Source organism: Acanthisitta chloris, unplaced genomic scaffold (assembly GCF_000695815.1).
Source record: "Acanthisitta chloris isolate BGI_N310 unplaced genomic scaffold, ASM69581v1 scaffold10417, whole genome shotgun sequence".
In the NCBI taxonomy this organism is placed as follows: Eukaryota; Metazoa; Chordata; class Aves; order Passeriformes; family Acanthisittidae; genus Acanthisitta; species Acanthisitta chloris.
The window spans coordinates 3551-15406 of NW_008684307.1; the positions used below are offsets into that span (position 1 = coordinate 3551).

The following is an 11856-nucleotide window of genomic DNA, read 5'->3' on the forward strand; positions in this document are numbered from 1 at the left end:
GACATGAACCAAAGCTGCTCTTGCGTTTGTGAGGCACAAGTGAAGTTAGGAGGAATTTTAATGCCTGCCAAGTTGCCTTGGGAGGGTCCTGACTCCAGTTATACTTTGGTCTCTTATTTAATGTTTTTAATATTTGTTGCTCTTTCTCTGCACTCTGACTGCCTAATCACCAAGGATTTGTAATCCTTTTGGCTTTGTGGGGCCCAACAGTTTTGGTAATAGCTGATGATGTTACAGAACATCACGACTACATACACCGACTGGTTTGAACCTCTCACAGTATCTCCAGTTTTACTTACTGTATTGTACTGTAACAGCGATCCTTTTGTTTTTACAGATGATTCTGCAGATGTTGGAGAAGAGGACAGCTTCTTGGGTCAGACTTCTGCCAGCCCCAATCCACCACAGACTTTCAACTACTTCTCTCAAGTACCCAGCAGCAGTGATCCCTTTGGAAGCATTGGGCAGCCACCCTTAACAACTGCTGCAACACCCACTGGGGCACCAGCCTTCTCCAGGCCTCCAACTTCACTTCCAGTCGTGTCTGGGTCACAGGATGGGCAAAATGCCTTTTCACCACATATTCCTAAGTCCCAGTCTTACAGTGCACCTCCTACTTCCCAGGTGGGAATGCCTCAGCAGAGCTGTCCCCCACCTGCAAACGCATCTGCTGTTCCCCCAGGAACACCTCAGCAGGGATATAACCCATACAGACACACCACCCTGAGCAGCAGAGCCAACCCCTACCTCACTCCACCACAGCTGCAACAGGGTTATGCACCTGCTCACACACCTTCCTCTGTGCCACCTGTCCAGATGTATCAGACACCTCCAGGGCCACTCACACAGGTATGTAACTCATTCCTGATGCTCTGGTACCAGAACAAAACAATCCAAGTCACTTTCCCCTTTGAAGTGTGTGTTTTATTGTTTGAAGATTTTTCTTCTCCACCAAAAAAAGAGAAAAAGTCTTGAACCTTTTCTAACAGTAAAGTCTTGTGACTAGAAGGAGCTTGAACTGTTGTTTTGGGAAAACATCCTGGTTTTTGAAGTGAATGTGCCCTGAGGCTGTAGCTACGTGAGCCTCTAGGGGTCAGGAAAAAGCTTCTTTGTGAAGTTCCACTGCTGTTTTCTGTGGGTTTCTGAGTTTGCTGCATTTCAGCTGTGCTGCTGCATTGTTTGTGCCTCTGCTGTGAATCAGGTCATTCAACCATTTGCAAGATATGGGCTAAAGTCTCTTTTCAAGCTGGTTTTGTTGGTGAAACCAGAACTGCTTGAAATTAAATCACATAAAATCGTCAGCAACCTCTTTGGAACGTATCGGTCGAGGATTTTGTGTGATGTAAAGCATTAATCTCTATTCTTTAGCTGCACAAAAGCTTTATTAAAATAATGCAAATGGGTTAGTAAGAACCTGACACTTTTGCCTTGAAAACAGAAAAAAATTGGTTTTATTTTTGTCTAAGCTGTTGCAGTATTTTTGATACCATGGATAAAGAATATAAAGATTATATAATATGTCAAAACCACAGCAAGGGCAGTAGAACCGAAACAGTCTGGAGGTTTAGATTAGGTAATTTCAGAACTCCTGTTTGCTTGACTTTATATATTGTACAATATTTTTGGCGTTCTTTTAATTTTTTTTTTCCTTAAACGTGTCATCAGCCAAAGCAGTTGCTACTTCTGACATCACTTGGTTTTAGTTGCACTGACTGGAATTTTTGTACAATTGGTATGAGATCAGTTTTTTGTAGGCTGAAATCCCTTTCAAAATCAGTTACTTGTGTCACTGAGGCTACATTTGAGTGTGTAATCTGCCTGTTCTGATCACTTTGCAGGAAGAGAGCTATTACTGAAGTTAAAATTATTACTTATTAAAATTGACAATCTTCATGAAAAGATGCAGTTAATGTATAAATGCAGAATGAGAAGAATCCATTTTTATTTTCATGTCAGATTTTGGAAATAAGCTCAGCTTGAGTTCTGAAGTTTTAAGAGAATATTTGAAATCTTATTGGTGTTAGGTAGTCACAATGCTAAAGCATAGCAGTTTTTAACAGTATTTGTGGGAACAAAATTCACATTCTTTTTCAGTTGGAAAAGGTGTAAGTTTTCAAACACATGATAAAGTGGACAACTGGTCTATAACATTTTTAGAGGGAAAGATAATGTTTTTGGGGAGGAAAAAATGTCAGCAATTAAGGCTTAGAGTGTAAGTATAGATTAACTCTGTAAAAACTGAGTGACATTGAGGTGATGAGCCCATCTGTTTTCAGTTCCCACAGTCCCAATCCCAGACCCAGCTCCAAGCTCCCAGGACTGCAGGTCCTCTGGTCCCAGCCCATCCCGTCCTGCTGCAGAACCAATATGAACCAGTTCAGCCACACTGGTTCTACTGTAAGGAGGTGGAGGACAAACAACTCTGGATGCCCTTCAGCATTCTGGATTCTGCAAAACTAGAGGAAGTCTATAATTCTGGTAAGTACTATCTTACCTAAAGCTGAACAGAAAGACTAAAAGGAAGATGTCAGAGTAGAGCCACTGATGTGTGAGTGTGATGTGGCAGTAATCAGTAAGGTTAATATGTGCCTTAGTGATGTATTTTGTGCTGCTTAGTTTTTCATTTACATTATCTTTCACTTGATGCTGTCACTGTACCATCCCTGGTGGATGCCAAATTTTCATATGGTTTGTCTTTTTGTTAAACTGCCAGTTCTGGAGTAAATATTTGTATCTGGGAGTTGTTCATAGCTTTGTTGTTACGTGCAGAGCATATAGGAGCGTTTTAGAGGCATCACAATGGTTGCCTGATCCTATGAAGCTTCTCTGGCATTGTATAACTGTCTGAATGGACTAATATTGGTAGCAGAAGTGCCTGGGGCTGGGGTGAGAGAGGAGATTATATGTGTTAGTTTGGTAATGAAGCATGTCTTGTGTGTCCCAGTCCAGCCTGACCCTGAGAGTGTGGTTCTGAGCACAGACGGGGGTCGCTACGACGTGTACCTGTATGACAGGGTGAGAAAAGCTGTTTACTGGGATGAAGAGCCTTCGGAAGTGAGACGATGCCTGTGGTTTTATAAAGGAGACAAGGACAGCAGGTTTATTCCTTACACTGAGGATTTTAGTGAAAAGTTAGAGGTTAGTATTACCTTTACATTGTCACAAAGGCCTTGTTAGTTCATCGTGTTAATGACCTTAGAAATATTTCTGTTTCATTGAAGTGATTTCCAGAATGCACTTGCTGGAAAATAAATAAGCAAATCCTGGAGAGTGGAGCAGCTAGAAAGCCACATTGCTCACATATCAGTCCTGCACTGCTGTGACCTGAAATCAGCTTGTGTAGCTTTTCATGTGACACTTTATATAAAACAAAGTTATGTAAATTATAACTGTAACAGATGATGCACAAGGCCAAAAACTGCTGAGAAGATTGCCTGAGAAGATGTACTGATTTTGTGTAACTTGTTTACTGTTTCAGGCAGAATATAAAAGGGCTGTAACTACAAATCAGTGGCATCGGCGACTCGAGTTCCCAAATGGAGAGACAATTGTTATGCATAATCCCAAGGTAACAGATTTTGGCAGTTGTGGCTCACAGAATTCATTAAGGGTGATTGAGCAAATGGATGGAGACATAAATTGAATGCAGTCTTAATCTTGCTTGAAATGTACTTGCTGATTGTTTTGGATATGTGTGCAATGAAGATGATAAAGTTCACAGAACACTGAACTTCTGCTTGCTTCAGTGTGCTGCCATGTGGATAAAAGACAATACTTTCTGAAACCTAAGGAGAATAAGGGTTTATGTAGTCAATATTTTGGCTAAGCATAGCTGGCAGCAAATGGTAGGCAATTTAAATTAGTTGAACCTCAGACAGTCTGTACCAAATGAAAGAGAATTTCAACTAAGAGCTTTCATGTGGAGAAGTGCATTAATCTAACTAAAAGGTAAATTGTTTATCTAAGCCATGGAAAGTTTTCTACTGTGACTATTTCTAGGCCCTAAGAAAGTATAGTAAAACAAGCTTTAAGAGTTATTCTCAATCCTCTGTGAACACTCTTGTATATTAAAACATGGACTTCAGCCTTATTGACCAATGCTGTTAACTGCTCACTTATCACAGATGCAGTAATTAATAAATAAAATAATCCAAGGGCCAAAAAGGATTACTGTTGCTCCTAGTTTAAGTGCTTAGTAATGCTGATTAAGGAATTCTGTCCAGTAAAACCTAGAGAAGGAACAGTTAAACCACTTGGTATCATAAGTGTTCAGACTGTGAGTCTTATAAACAGTTGTACTGCTCAGTTCATCACTTTCTGAGGTTTCTGGGCTGCATCAAATGCTGTTGTCCTTCCCTGAAAAGCATTGTGCTTTTTTTTTTTCTTTTTCTCCTTGTGATAGTTATTGCAAATAAGATATTATTCAGTTTCCTCACATAGACAGTAATCTGCTAAGGAAGAGTGGATACTGGGGACTAGGAAAGAGGAGATTCAACACTGCTTATCTGAGGAGATAAAATTTTTCAGTATCACTGCGCAATCACAGCTTCTCCAACTGGTGGTGTCTTTTGTCTAAGTCACCTGTTGCTTTTCATGCTAATAAGTATTATCTATGATTTTGAAGTTTAGTTTTAATGAAGCTGTTGCTGCCCCAGGGAATAGCCTTAGGGTTAATGAAGGCCTTTTTTTTTTTTTTTTTTTTTTTTTTTGCATATGTGCTAACTGAAGAAAACAGTTGAGTGTCAGATGCAAGGTGAAGCAGTCAGGTGTGTTAAACCATGCAGTGCTTTCAGACTAACAGCAGGAGTCAGAAGGGGTTTTGCGTTTGTAGTTGACAATGCATTTGTTGCAGGTGATAGTTCAGTTCCAGCCTGCTGCCACACCAGATGAATGGGGCACCACTCAAGATGGTCAGGCAAGACCAAGGGTGGTAAAACGTGGGATTGATGATGACCAGGATGAGATCCCTGATGGTATGTGATTGTTGTACATGGGTCTGCACTGTGAGCTGTTGGTTTGGTTCTGTGCAAAAGTTGGACAGTAATGAGTGGAGTAGCAATGAACTGTTCCTGCCTCAAGATTATTCGCTAGTCTAAGCTGCTTGAAAGAGGTTATCTGGTTTTGGTTTCTTTTTAAACAAAGGCATCCTGTGAGCTATGTCATGTCCTGAACCACGTTATGTAATGGGCTTTGTACAGCAAGTGTATCTTAGAGTTACTTGACTCTAAACTTCACTCCTGCAGTACATATTGGTACTCTGAATGTTTCCTTTTCTTTTTCTACAGGAGAAATGTCCCAAATTGACCACCTAGTATTTATGGTTCATGGCATAGGTCCTGTATGTGACTTGAGGTTTAGAAGCATTGTTGAATGTGGTAAGTTTGGGTTTGTATAATGAGCAGTTGTATTCTTAATTGTCGAAATGTGGCTCTCTGTGCCTTCTCAGATTTACAGCTTTAACTGTTATTACTAGTCAGACTTGCAGAGTGGTTTGGGTTTTGGGATGTTTTTTGTTTGAATGAGTATTTTTGTTTGGGGTTGTTTTGCTTTTTCTTGTAGTGTGGTATGTTGTTTGCCTATTTTATAAAAAAACACTCCAGTACAAATGAGGAAATAAGAAAGCCTTGTCTAGTCATGGAGTGAAAATGCGTTCATTGTGTGCTAAGTAGCAGCTTGCTAGAAAATCCAATTTTATGTATTTTCTTGCTGTTGGAGTAGTAATACTTGGAAAGACTTTTCCAGTTTGCAGTTTCCATCATTGATATTCCAGCTACGTGTGAAATTGAAGGAGGGGGGAAGTATTTGTGTGTTGCTTGAGTGCTGCTACTATCAGATTGTCATTATTCATCTTTACAGTTGACGATTTTCGGAGTGTTTCCCTGAAGTTGTTGCAGACTCACTTTAAGAAGGGTTTAGAGGAACGTAAAGTGAGCAGGGTGGAATTCCTGCCTGTTCATTGGCACAGCTCTCTGCATGGAGATGCAACAGGTGTAGACAGGTGAGAATGTTGTTTAATGTTGAAACCTTCTTATAAGCTGCTTCTTAACAGTTTTTTTGGAAAGTGGAGAAAAGAGCAGTGAATCACTTTAGGCTTGATGAGTAAATGTATGTCTGGGTTACAAAAGAAAATTGGTATTTTTTTAAATTATCATTTTGATGATGAGTATATGGAAAGCTGGTAAGGCATGAGGAATATTTTCTCTTGTTTATTTTCACACACACAGTTTTTCAGTACTGCATTTCCATGAAAGTGGCCAATGCATGATAGATGATTATGAGTGAGCGTGCAGAGATTGTGATTGTGTGTGAGGTGGTTAGCATGGAGGTATGTACAATTTAGAATGGAGAGTTCTCTGTTCTTTACCTTCCTGCAGTCTGATTGAGTTTGACCCTAGAGGTGTTGGTATCCTCTTTCTGAGGAAGGCATAGAGCCCTCTGCCCAGTCCTAGAGGAGTACCTGAGCTATGATAAAGCGGTTGAGCTCAGGATTTTTTTTTCTTGAAGCAAAGTATCTACATTTGGGTAGGAGTGTTACAGATTTTTAAAGTCTGCTTTAGAATCACTTCTCTGTGCCTACCCCTTTGCTGTCACTTGACATTTCAAGCTGTTTTCTCTTGCTCAAAGATGGGGAAGTAGAAACTGTGAGCATAGCAACCTGTGCCACTTGAAGTGCCCTCTGGTGTGCACCAGATTGTTCTAGCTCAGTCAAGTCATGCTGCTTTCTTGGAGCTTAGTCTTTCCTTCACATTTGAACACTGCATTATCATTATCTGTTCAGCCAGGCAGTGCTAGCTAAGTCAGCCTCAATTCTAGAGCAATTCCATTGCAGCTGTCTTAGCTCCAGGCAGGCAGATGGCAATGCCAAGCTTTTTCTTCAAGAAGAGAGTATTCTATGATTCTTATTTTATATGTGAGTTCTTTTTCTCTTCCTCTTCAACCAATCTGCTCACAAAACATCCCTGTTGCTATATGAGAGCAGTGTTGGAATAGAGAAGAGTTTATTTCAGGCATCCCTTCAGCCTGGAGAGTGAAAAAGGGAGCTGTGTCTCTTTCAGATATGTACAGTCAGGCAGCAGCACTAATGTATGAGTATGCAACAAGGCTGGAAGGTTGTATGGGTTTTTGAAAATGTCTTTAGAGGCCTTTCCTGAGGTATTTACATTGTAGTTCTCTTCCCTGTCGCTGCAAAAATTAACAATCTTAACCTGTGTTTCCTTAAAGGTGTTTATGCTTCTAATGATTTTGTGTTCTAGGAACATCAAGAAAATCACTCTGCCCAGCATTGGTCGCTTGAGGCACTTCACCAATGAAACTCTCCTGGACATCCTGTTCTACAACAGTCCCACCTACTGCCAGACCATCGTGGATAAAGTGGGGATGGAGATGAACCGACTGTACGCACTGTTCATGAGCCGCAACCCCGACTTCAAGGGAGGAGTGTCTGTGGCTGGGCACAGCTTAGGTGATTCCTCATTGAGCAGAGGGCTCAAATTGGCTATTAGGGCCTGGCTGTCTTCCAGAATACAGCTCTCAATAGCTAAGTTTATCAAGCTTTGAGAGAAAATGAGTAGTTTCCTGCATGAAGACTTAGTATCTATTTCGTATTGCAAAGTTGACAGGTTATCTAGTGTCTGTCTGTCTTCAAAGATCTGTTAGTTGGGTGATTTCTGTGTCTCAGAACCCCCGCTAAGGAAAAGTACACTGATTTTTTTTTTTTTTTTTTGCAAGATGAACTAAGTATTATAATGTCATATTGACCTGGTTGTTTGGGCTGAAACTTTTCCTCCAGTTTGGCAAGCAATCTCAGGTGTGTAAGGAAAGAGTTTAATCAAGGCATGAACAAGGGAAATAAAGGGTTTGCTCTTAGCTGAGAATGACTATGTCAAAATTAATATATGGGTGTTTAATTTCAGCCATCTTTTTTGATCAATCTCTATAATGTTGTTGCTATTGCATATAAATCTTGCTTGAGGTTCAGGGATACAAAAACCTGACATTTTTCCCCAAGTCGACTTTAATTCCTGTTTCCAGGTTCCTTAATTCTGTTTGACATACTGTCTAACCAGAAGGACTTGGCTTCATCCGTAAATGCTGGAGCATTCTCTGGTGTTAATGGGACTGTGAAGGATGTGGCTGTTCATGATAAACAGGTAATTTGTGTGCTCATTTTTCCAGGCAAATAGGTCTGATATTTTCAGCAACTCTTTCTTAAGTTTTCAGAATTTATTAGCTGAAACACGGTAGTGGGTTCTGATAGTACATTTCAACATGGCAATGGAGATGTGCAGTTTTGTAAATATCGTCAGTTCTCAGAAAAAACTACTTGCATTTCTCTCAAGTTCCAAGTAGGCTGGTAATGGGATTTGATCATGAACATCAGCTTTGACCCTTGTGAACACATAACTTGGTTTTAACAGTGTCTAAATGGTGGAGAGCTACATCTGGGAAAGAATCTATGTTCAGGCTAGAAATGGTGACCAGTTTGATGAATAAAGGAAGTATTTTTGAGTGTCAGAAAACTCAAGAAAACTGTTGTCTCTTAGTAATTTTTAAATAGATCAGCAAAACAAATATTATTAGTGGAAAATCTCTATCTCACTTTACTAAAAATAGATGTATATTTACAGAGCTTGCATGAAAATGTTTTGAGGAGAAAATAGTTCAACTTGCTTTTGCTTGTTGCCTATTGGTTTTTCACTGTTAGCTGATGTGATTCTGTTTCTGTGCTGTTTTGTCAGATGACTGAAGACACCAGTTCCTTGGGCTCCTCAATTGCTACTTCTGGTGATGACCTTTGTGAGCCTGAAGTAGAGGATGATGTTCCTACTTTGCAGAAGACCCTGGAAATGCTCAGTTTGTCAGAGTACACAAGCACATTTGAAAAGGAGCGAATTGACATGGAGTCTCTGGTACAGCAATGTTCACTTGACTTGTGGGGATTGCCCAGGGAATGGAGATTTATGTTTGGTTTTTTTTGTTGCTGTTTTGTGTGTGTGACCATGTGGCATGAGAGCAGCTGCAAAGATAAGATAATCAATGCATGACTTGAAGACTAAATATTATGTGACTCTCTTCTTGGTGTGGGGCATCCCCCCGAATTATGTTAAGGCACTTTGTGTCATGTCTGAAGTTTCTGTAATTTCTGTAGCTTTATAAAATTACTTGCCAAATTCGTAAGTCATTGCCAGTAAGAAACTTTCTGTGTTAGCAGAAAAGTTATGAAGTATGGTTTGATGTGTGTGTTTGGTGTCTTTTTCCTTAGCTCATGTGTACAGTTGATGACCTGAAGGAAATGGGAATACCTCTTGGGCCAAGAAAGAAAATAGCTAATTTTGTAAAGGACAGAGCAGCCAAGCAGGTAATTACATTCTTCAGGAATGAAATGACAAGTGGTTAAGCAAATGTAACTGATTTCCTTGCTGTGGATTAGCTTCTGTTCTTGAACACACTTGCTAATATCGTGGGCAAGTTAAAGGAATTTTTGAAACTGTGAAATAAAGTTTTTTCCCACCTTGACTTTTCAACTTTTCTCAAAAGGAACAAAAGAAAGCAGCAGCAGAAAAGAAAGCAGTGCTGGCTGCCACACTGCAGACTCAAGAAGATGCCCAGAAAGTAAGGGAGACAGGAACTTCTGTCTCCTCTTCAGAGTCTGGTCAGCTGCACGCAAAGAGGAAGCTTCCTGTTGGAGCATCTGTGTCTTCTGTGAACATTGACTATGAGTATTTTGAAGTTGGAACTGGCCAGGTGAGACTACACAGATCGACATGATTTGTATATTCTGGTTTTTGGGGTTTGTTTTGTTTATTTTATTTTTATGGGATTTTCTATTTATTTATTTGTAAGTTTTATTTGAACATTGATGACTTCGTGCTACTTCCCTTGATTGTTATACAAAAACTATGTTGACACAGAACTTCACCCTTTGGCAGGAGGGAGGGCCTGGAGAGTGGGTTGGATTGCTGGAAAGCAGAACTTAATATAATAAGACTGTGGCTGCAGTTGATTTTCAGTTTCAGCAGTGAGTGAGCTGTAAACATGGTTCAGTTCCAGAAGCAGAACTGTGTGAGTGGTATAATATTGAATGCTTCTGGGCCTTTACAGTTAACGTGGGAACCAAAATTGATCCATTTATGCTGTTATATTTAAGGTTTACCTCAAACTAAACTTAAAAACCAAACCTCATAAACTTCTTGGTTTAAATATATATTTTATTTTTTTATTTCAATATTTTTTTCTAGAACAACCCCAACAAATCAGTTTAATGTTCTAGTATTAATTTACACCAGGACTTTGGTATTAGTATGGAAGAGACCAGTGCAGCTGAAGTTTCCTGGAAGTACTGTGAGCATGTGGTTGATTTAATACACAACATGTTTTTTCCTTCCTAGCTAAGCACTTAATAAACTGGGTGGCAGTTCTGAGAGATGATGTGTCTGGTTTCTGCCTGGTAGGTTTCTGTGGTTTACAGTGCATTGGACTTTGAACCAGATATTTTCTTTGCTCTTGGCTCCCCTATTGGAGTGTTCCTTACTGTGAGGGGTGTGGAGAAGATTGATGAGAACTACAGACTTCCTACCTGCAAGGGATTCTTCAATATTTATCACCCAGTGAGTAAGCTGTGCCTTTGAGGCTTGATTTGAGTTGACACAGGTGGCAAAGACTGCAGAGTGCTAAGCTTTAATTTCTAAACATTACACTTTTTCTCCCCTGCATACATTTCCCAGAACATACTTTTTATTAAAAAATGGCCCAACTGAAATATATATTCCAAATATTTGTGGTCTTCATTGCAAAGGTGAAGTAGATCAGGCTATATGTCCCACACCTAGCATTCCAGGTGTGGGTTGGTCTGAAATCTGCCTTGTTCCTTTCCAGAGCTTAAAGAACTTTATTTGTTTCACTAATTTAAAGCCACTCTTGTAGTTTTTTGTGGACTGTTTCAATTTTTATATGCAATACATTTGTCCTGTCTCATCCTGTTTAACAAATAAACAGTGACATGTTGATAGAGATATCAGAGTGGGAGAAAATCTTGCTGCTCTTTCACTCTTGTGTCTCCCCATTAGAATCTCTTTAGGAGAACAAGACCAAAATAGTTAATGAACCTGCTTAACCTTACAGTTAAACCAAACTGTCATGAGCTAAGTTTTTGTAAATTCAAACAGCACAGAATTCAACAATGGTTCTCTGCAAATCATAAATAGGGAATTCTGTAACTGAAGTGTGATAATTAGAATAATTTCTGAGATAACTCAGTGTCCATGTGTTATTTCTTAACAGCTTGATCCAGTGGCTTACAGGTTAGAACCGATGATCATTGACGACACGGATTTAAAACCAGTTCTCATTCCACATCATAAAGGCAGAAAAAGACTTCATCTGGGTAAAAACAAAACTTCCTTTATATGGGTCTCATTCCTAATTTACTCATTCAGTGCATTAGAGTATTGTAAAATTTTAGGAGACTAATGAGTGTTCTCAGGTATCTGACTCCATGTTTTCCTAAACGTCAGGTAATTCCATCCAGCCCCATAAGATGGACATTCACAGTTTCATTCAGAAATAATAATCTTAGTTCCTGCAGATTTGAGCTTCTCAGTACCAAAGTTCCATTTAAAACTTGCTGTACATTGTTTTTTTTCCCTTCATTTCTAAGATGATGTGAAACAGAAATTAAATTTCTTGGTTTCTTTAACCTTGTCCCTAATGACCACCATGGCATGTTTCACCAATGTCTGTTCAGTGCTGGAAACCTTGAGGAAAAAGATGGTTTTGTGGGCAGGGATTGGATTTTGTTGCTCACAGGTACACATCAGACCAAGGTGCTGTACTTCAGTTTTGCACACCCAGTAGGGA

The 11856-nt window shown here is 39.6% G+C and overlaps 1 protein-coding gene across 1 annotated transcript in view; it reads left to right on the forward strand.

Annotated features, from left to right (window-relative positions):
* Positions 1-337: 337 nt before the first annotated feature.
* SEC23IP (SEC23 interacting protein) overlaps positions 338-11856 on the forward strand; it is a gene marked incomplete at its 5' end in the record, with an annotated part of 16662 nt that continues 5143 nt past the window's right edge. Inside the window, 14 exons of the mRNA XM_009079290.1 lie at positions 338-849; positions 2277-2478; positions 2945-3138; positions 3479-3568; positions 4853-4973; positions 5286-5375; positions 5857-5998; positions 7254-7462; positions 8032-8150; positions 8739-8909; positions 9263-9358; positions 9538-9744; positions 10452-10607; positions 11281-11383. Of these exons, the coding sequence (XP_009077538.1) occupies positions 338-849; positions 2277-2478; positions 2945-3138; positions 3479-3568; positions 4853-4973; positions 5286-5375; positions 5857-5998; positions 7254-7462; positions 8032-8150; positions 8739-8909; positions 9263-9358; positions 9538-9744; positions 10452-10607; positions 11281-11383 (2412 nt within the window). The remainder of the gene's footprint in view (positions 850-2276; positions 2479-2944; positions 3139-3478; positions 3569-4852; positions 4974-5285; positions 5376-5856; positions 5999-7253; positions 7463-8031; positions 8151-8738; positions 8910-9262; positions 9359-9537; positions 9745-10451; positions 10608-11280; positions 11384-11856) is intronic.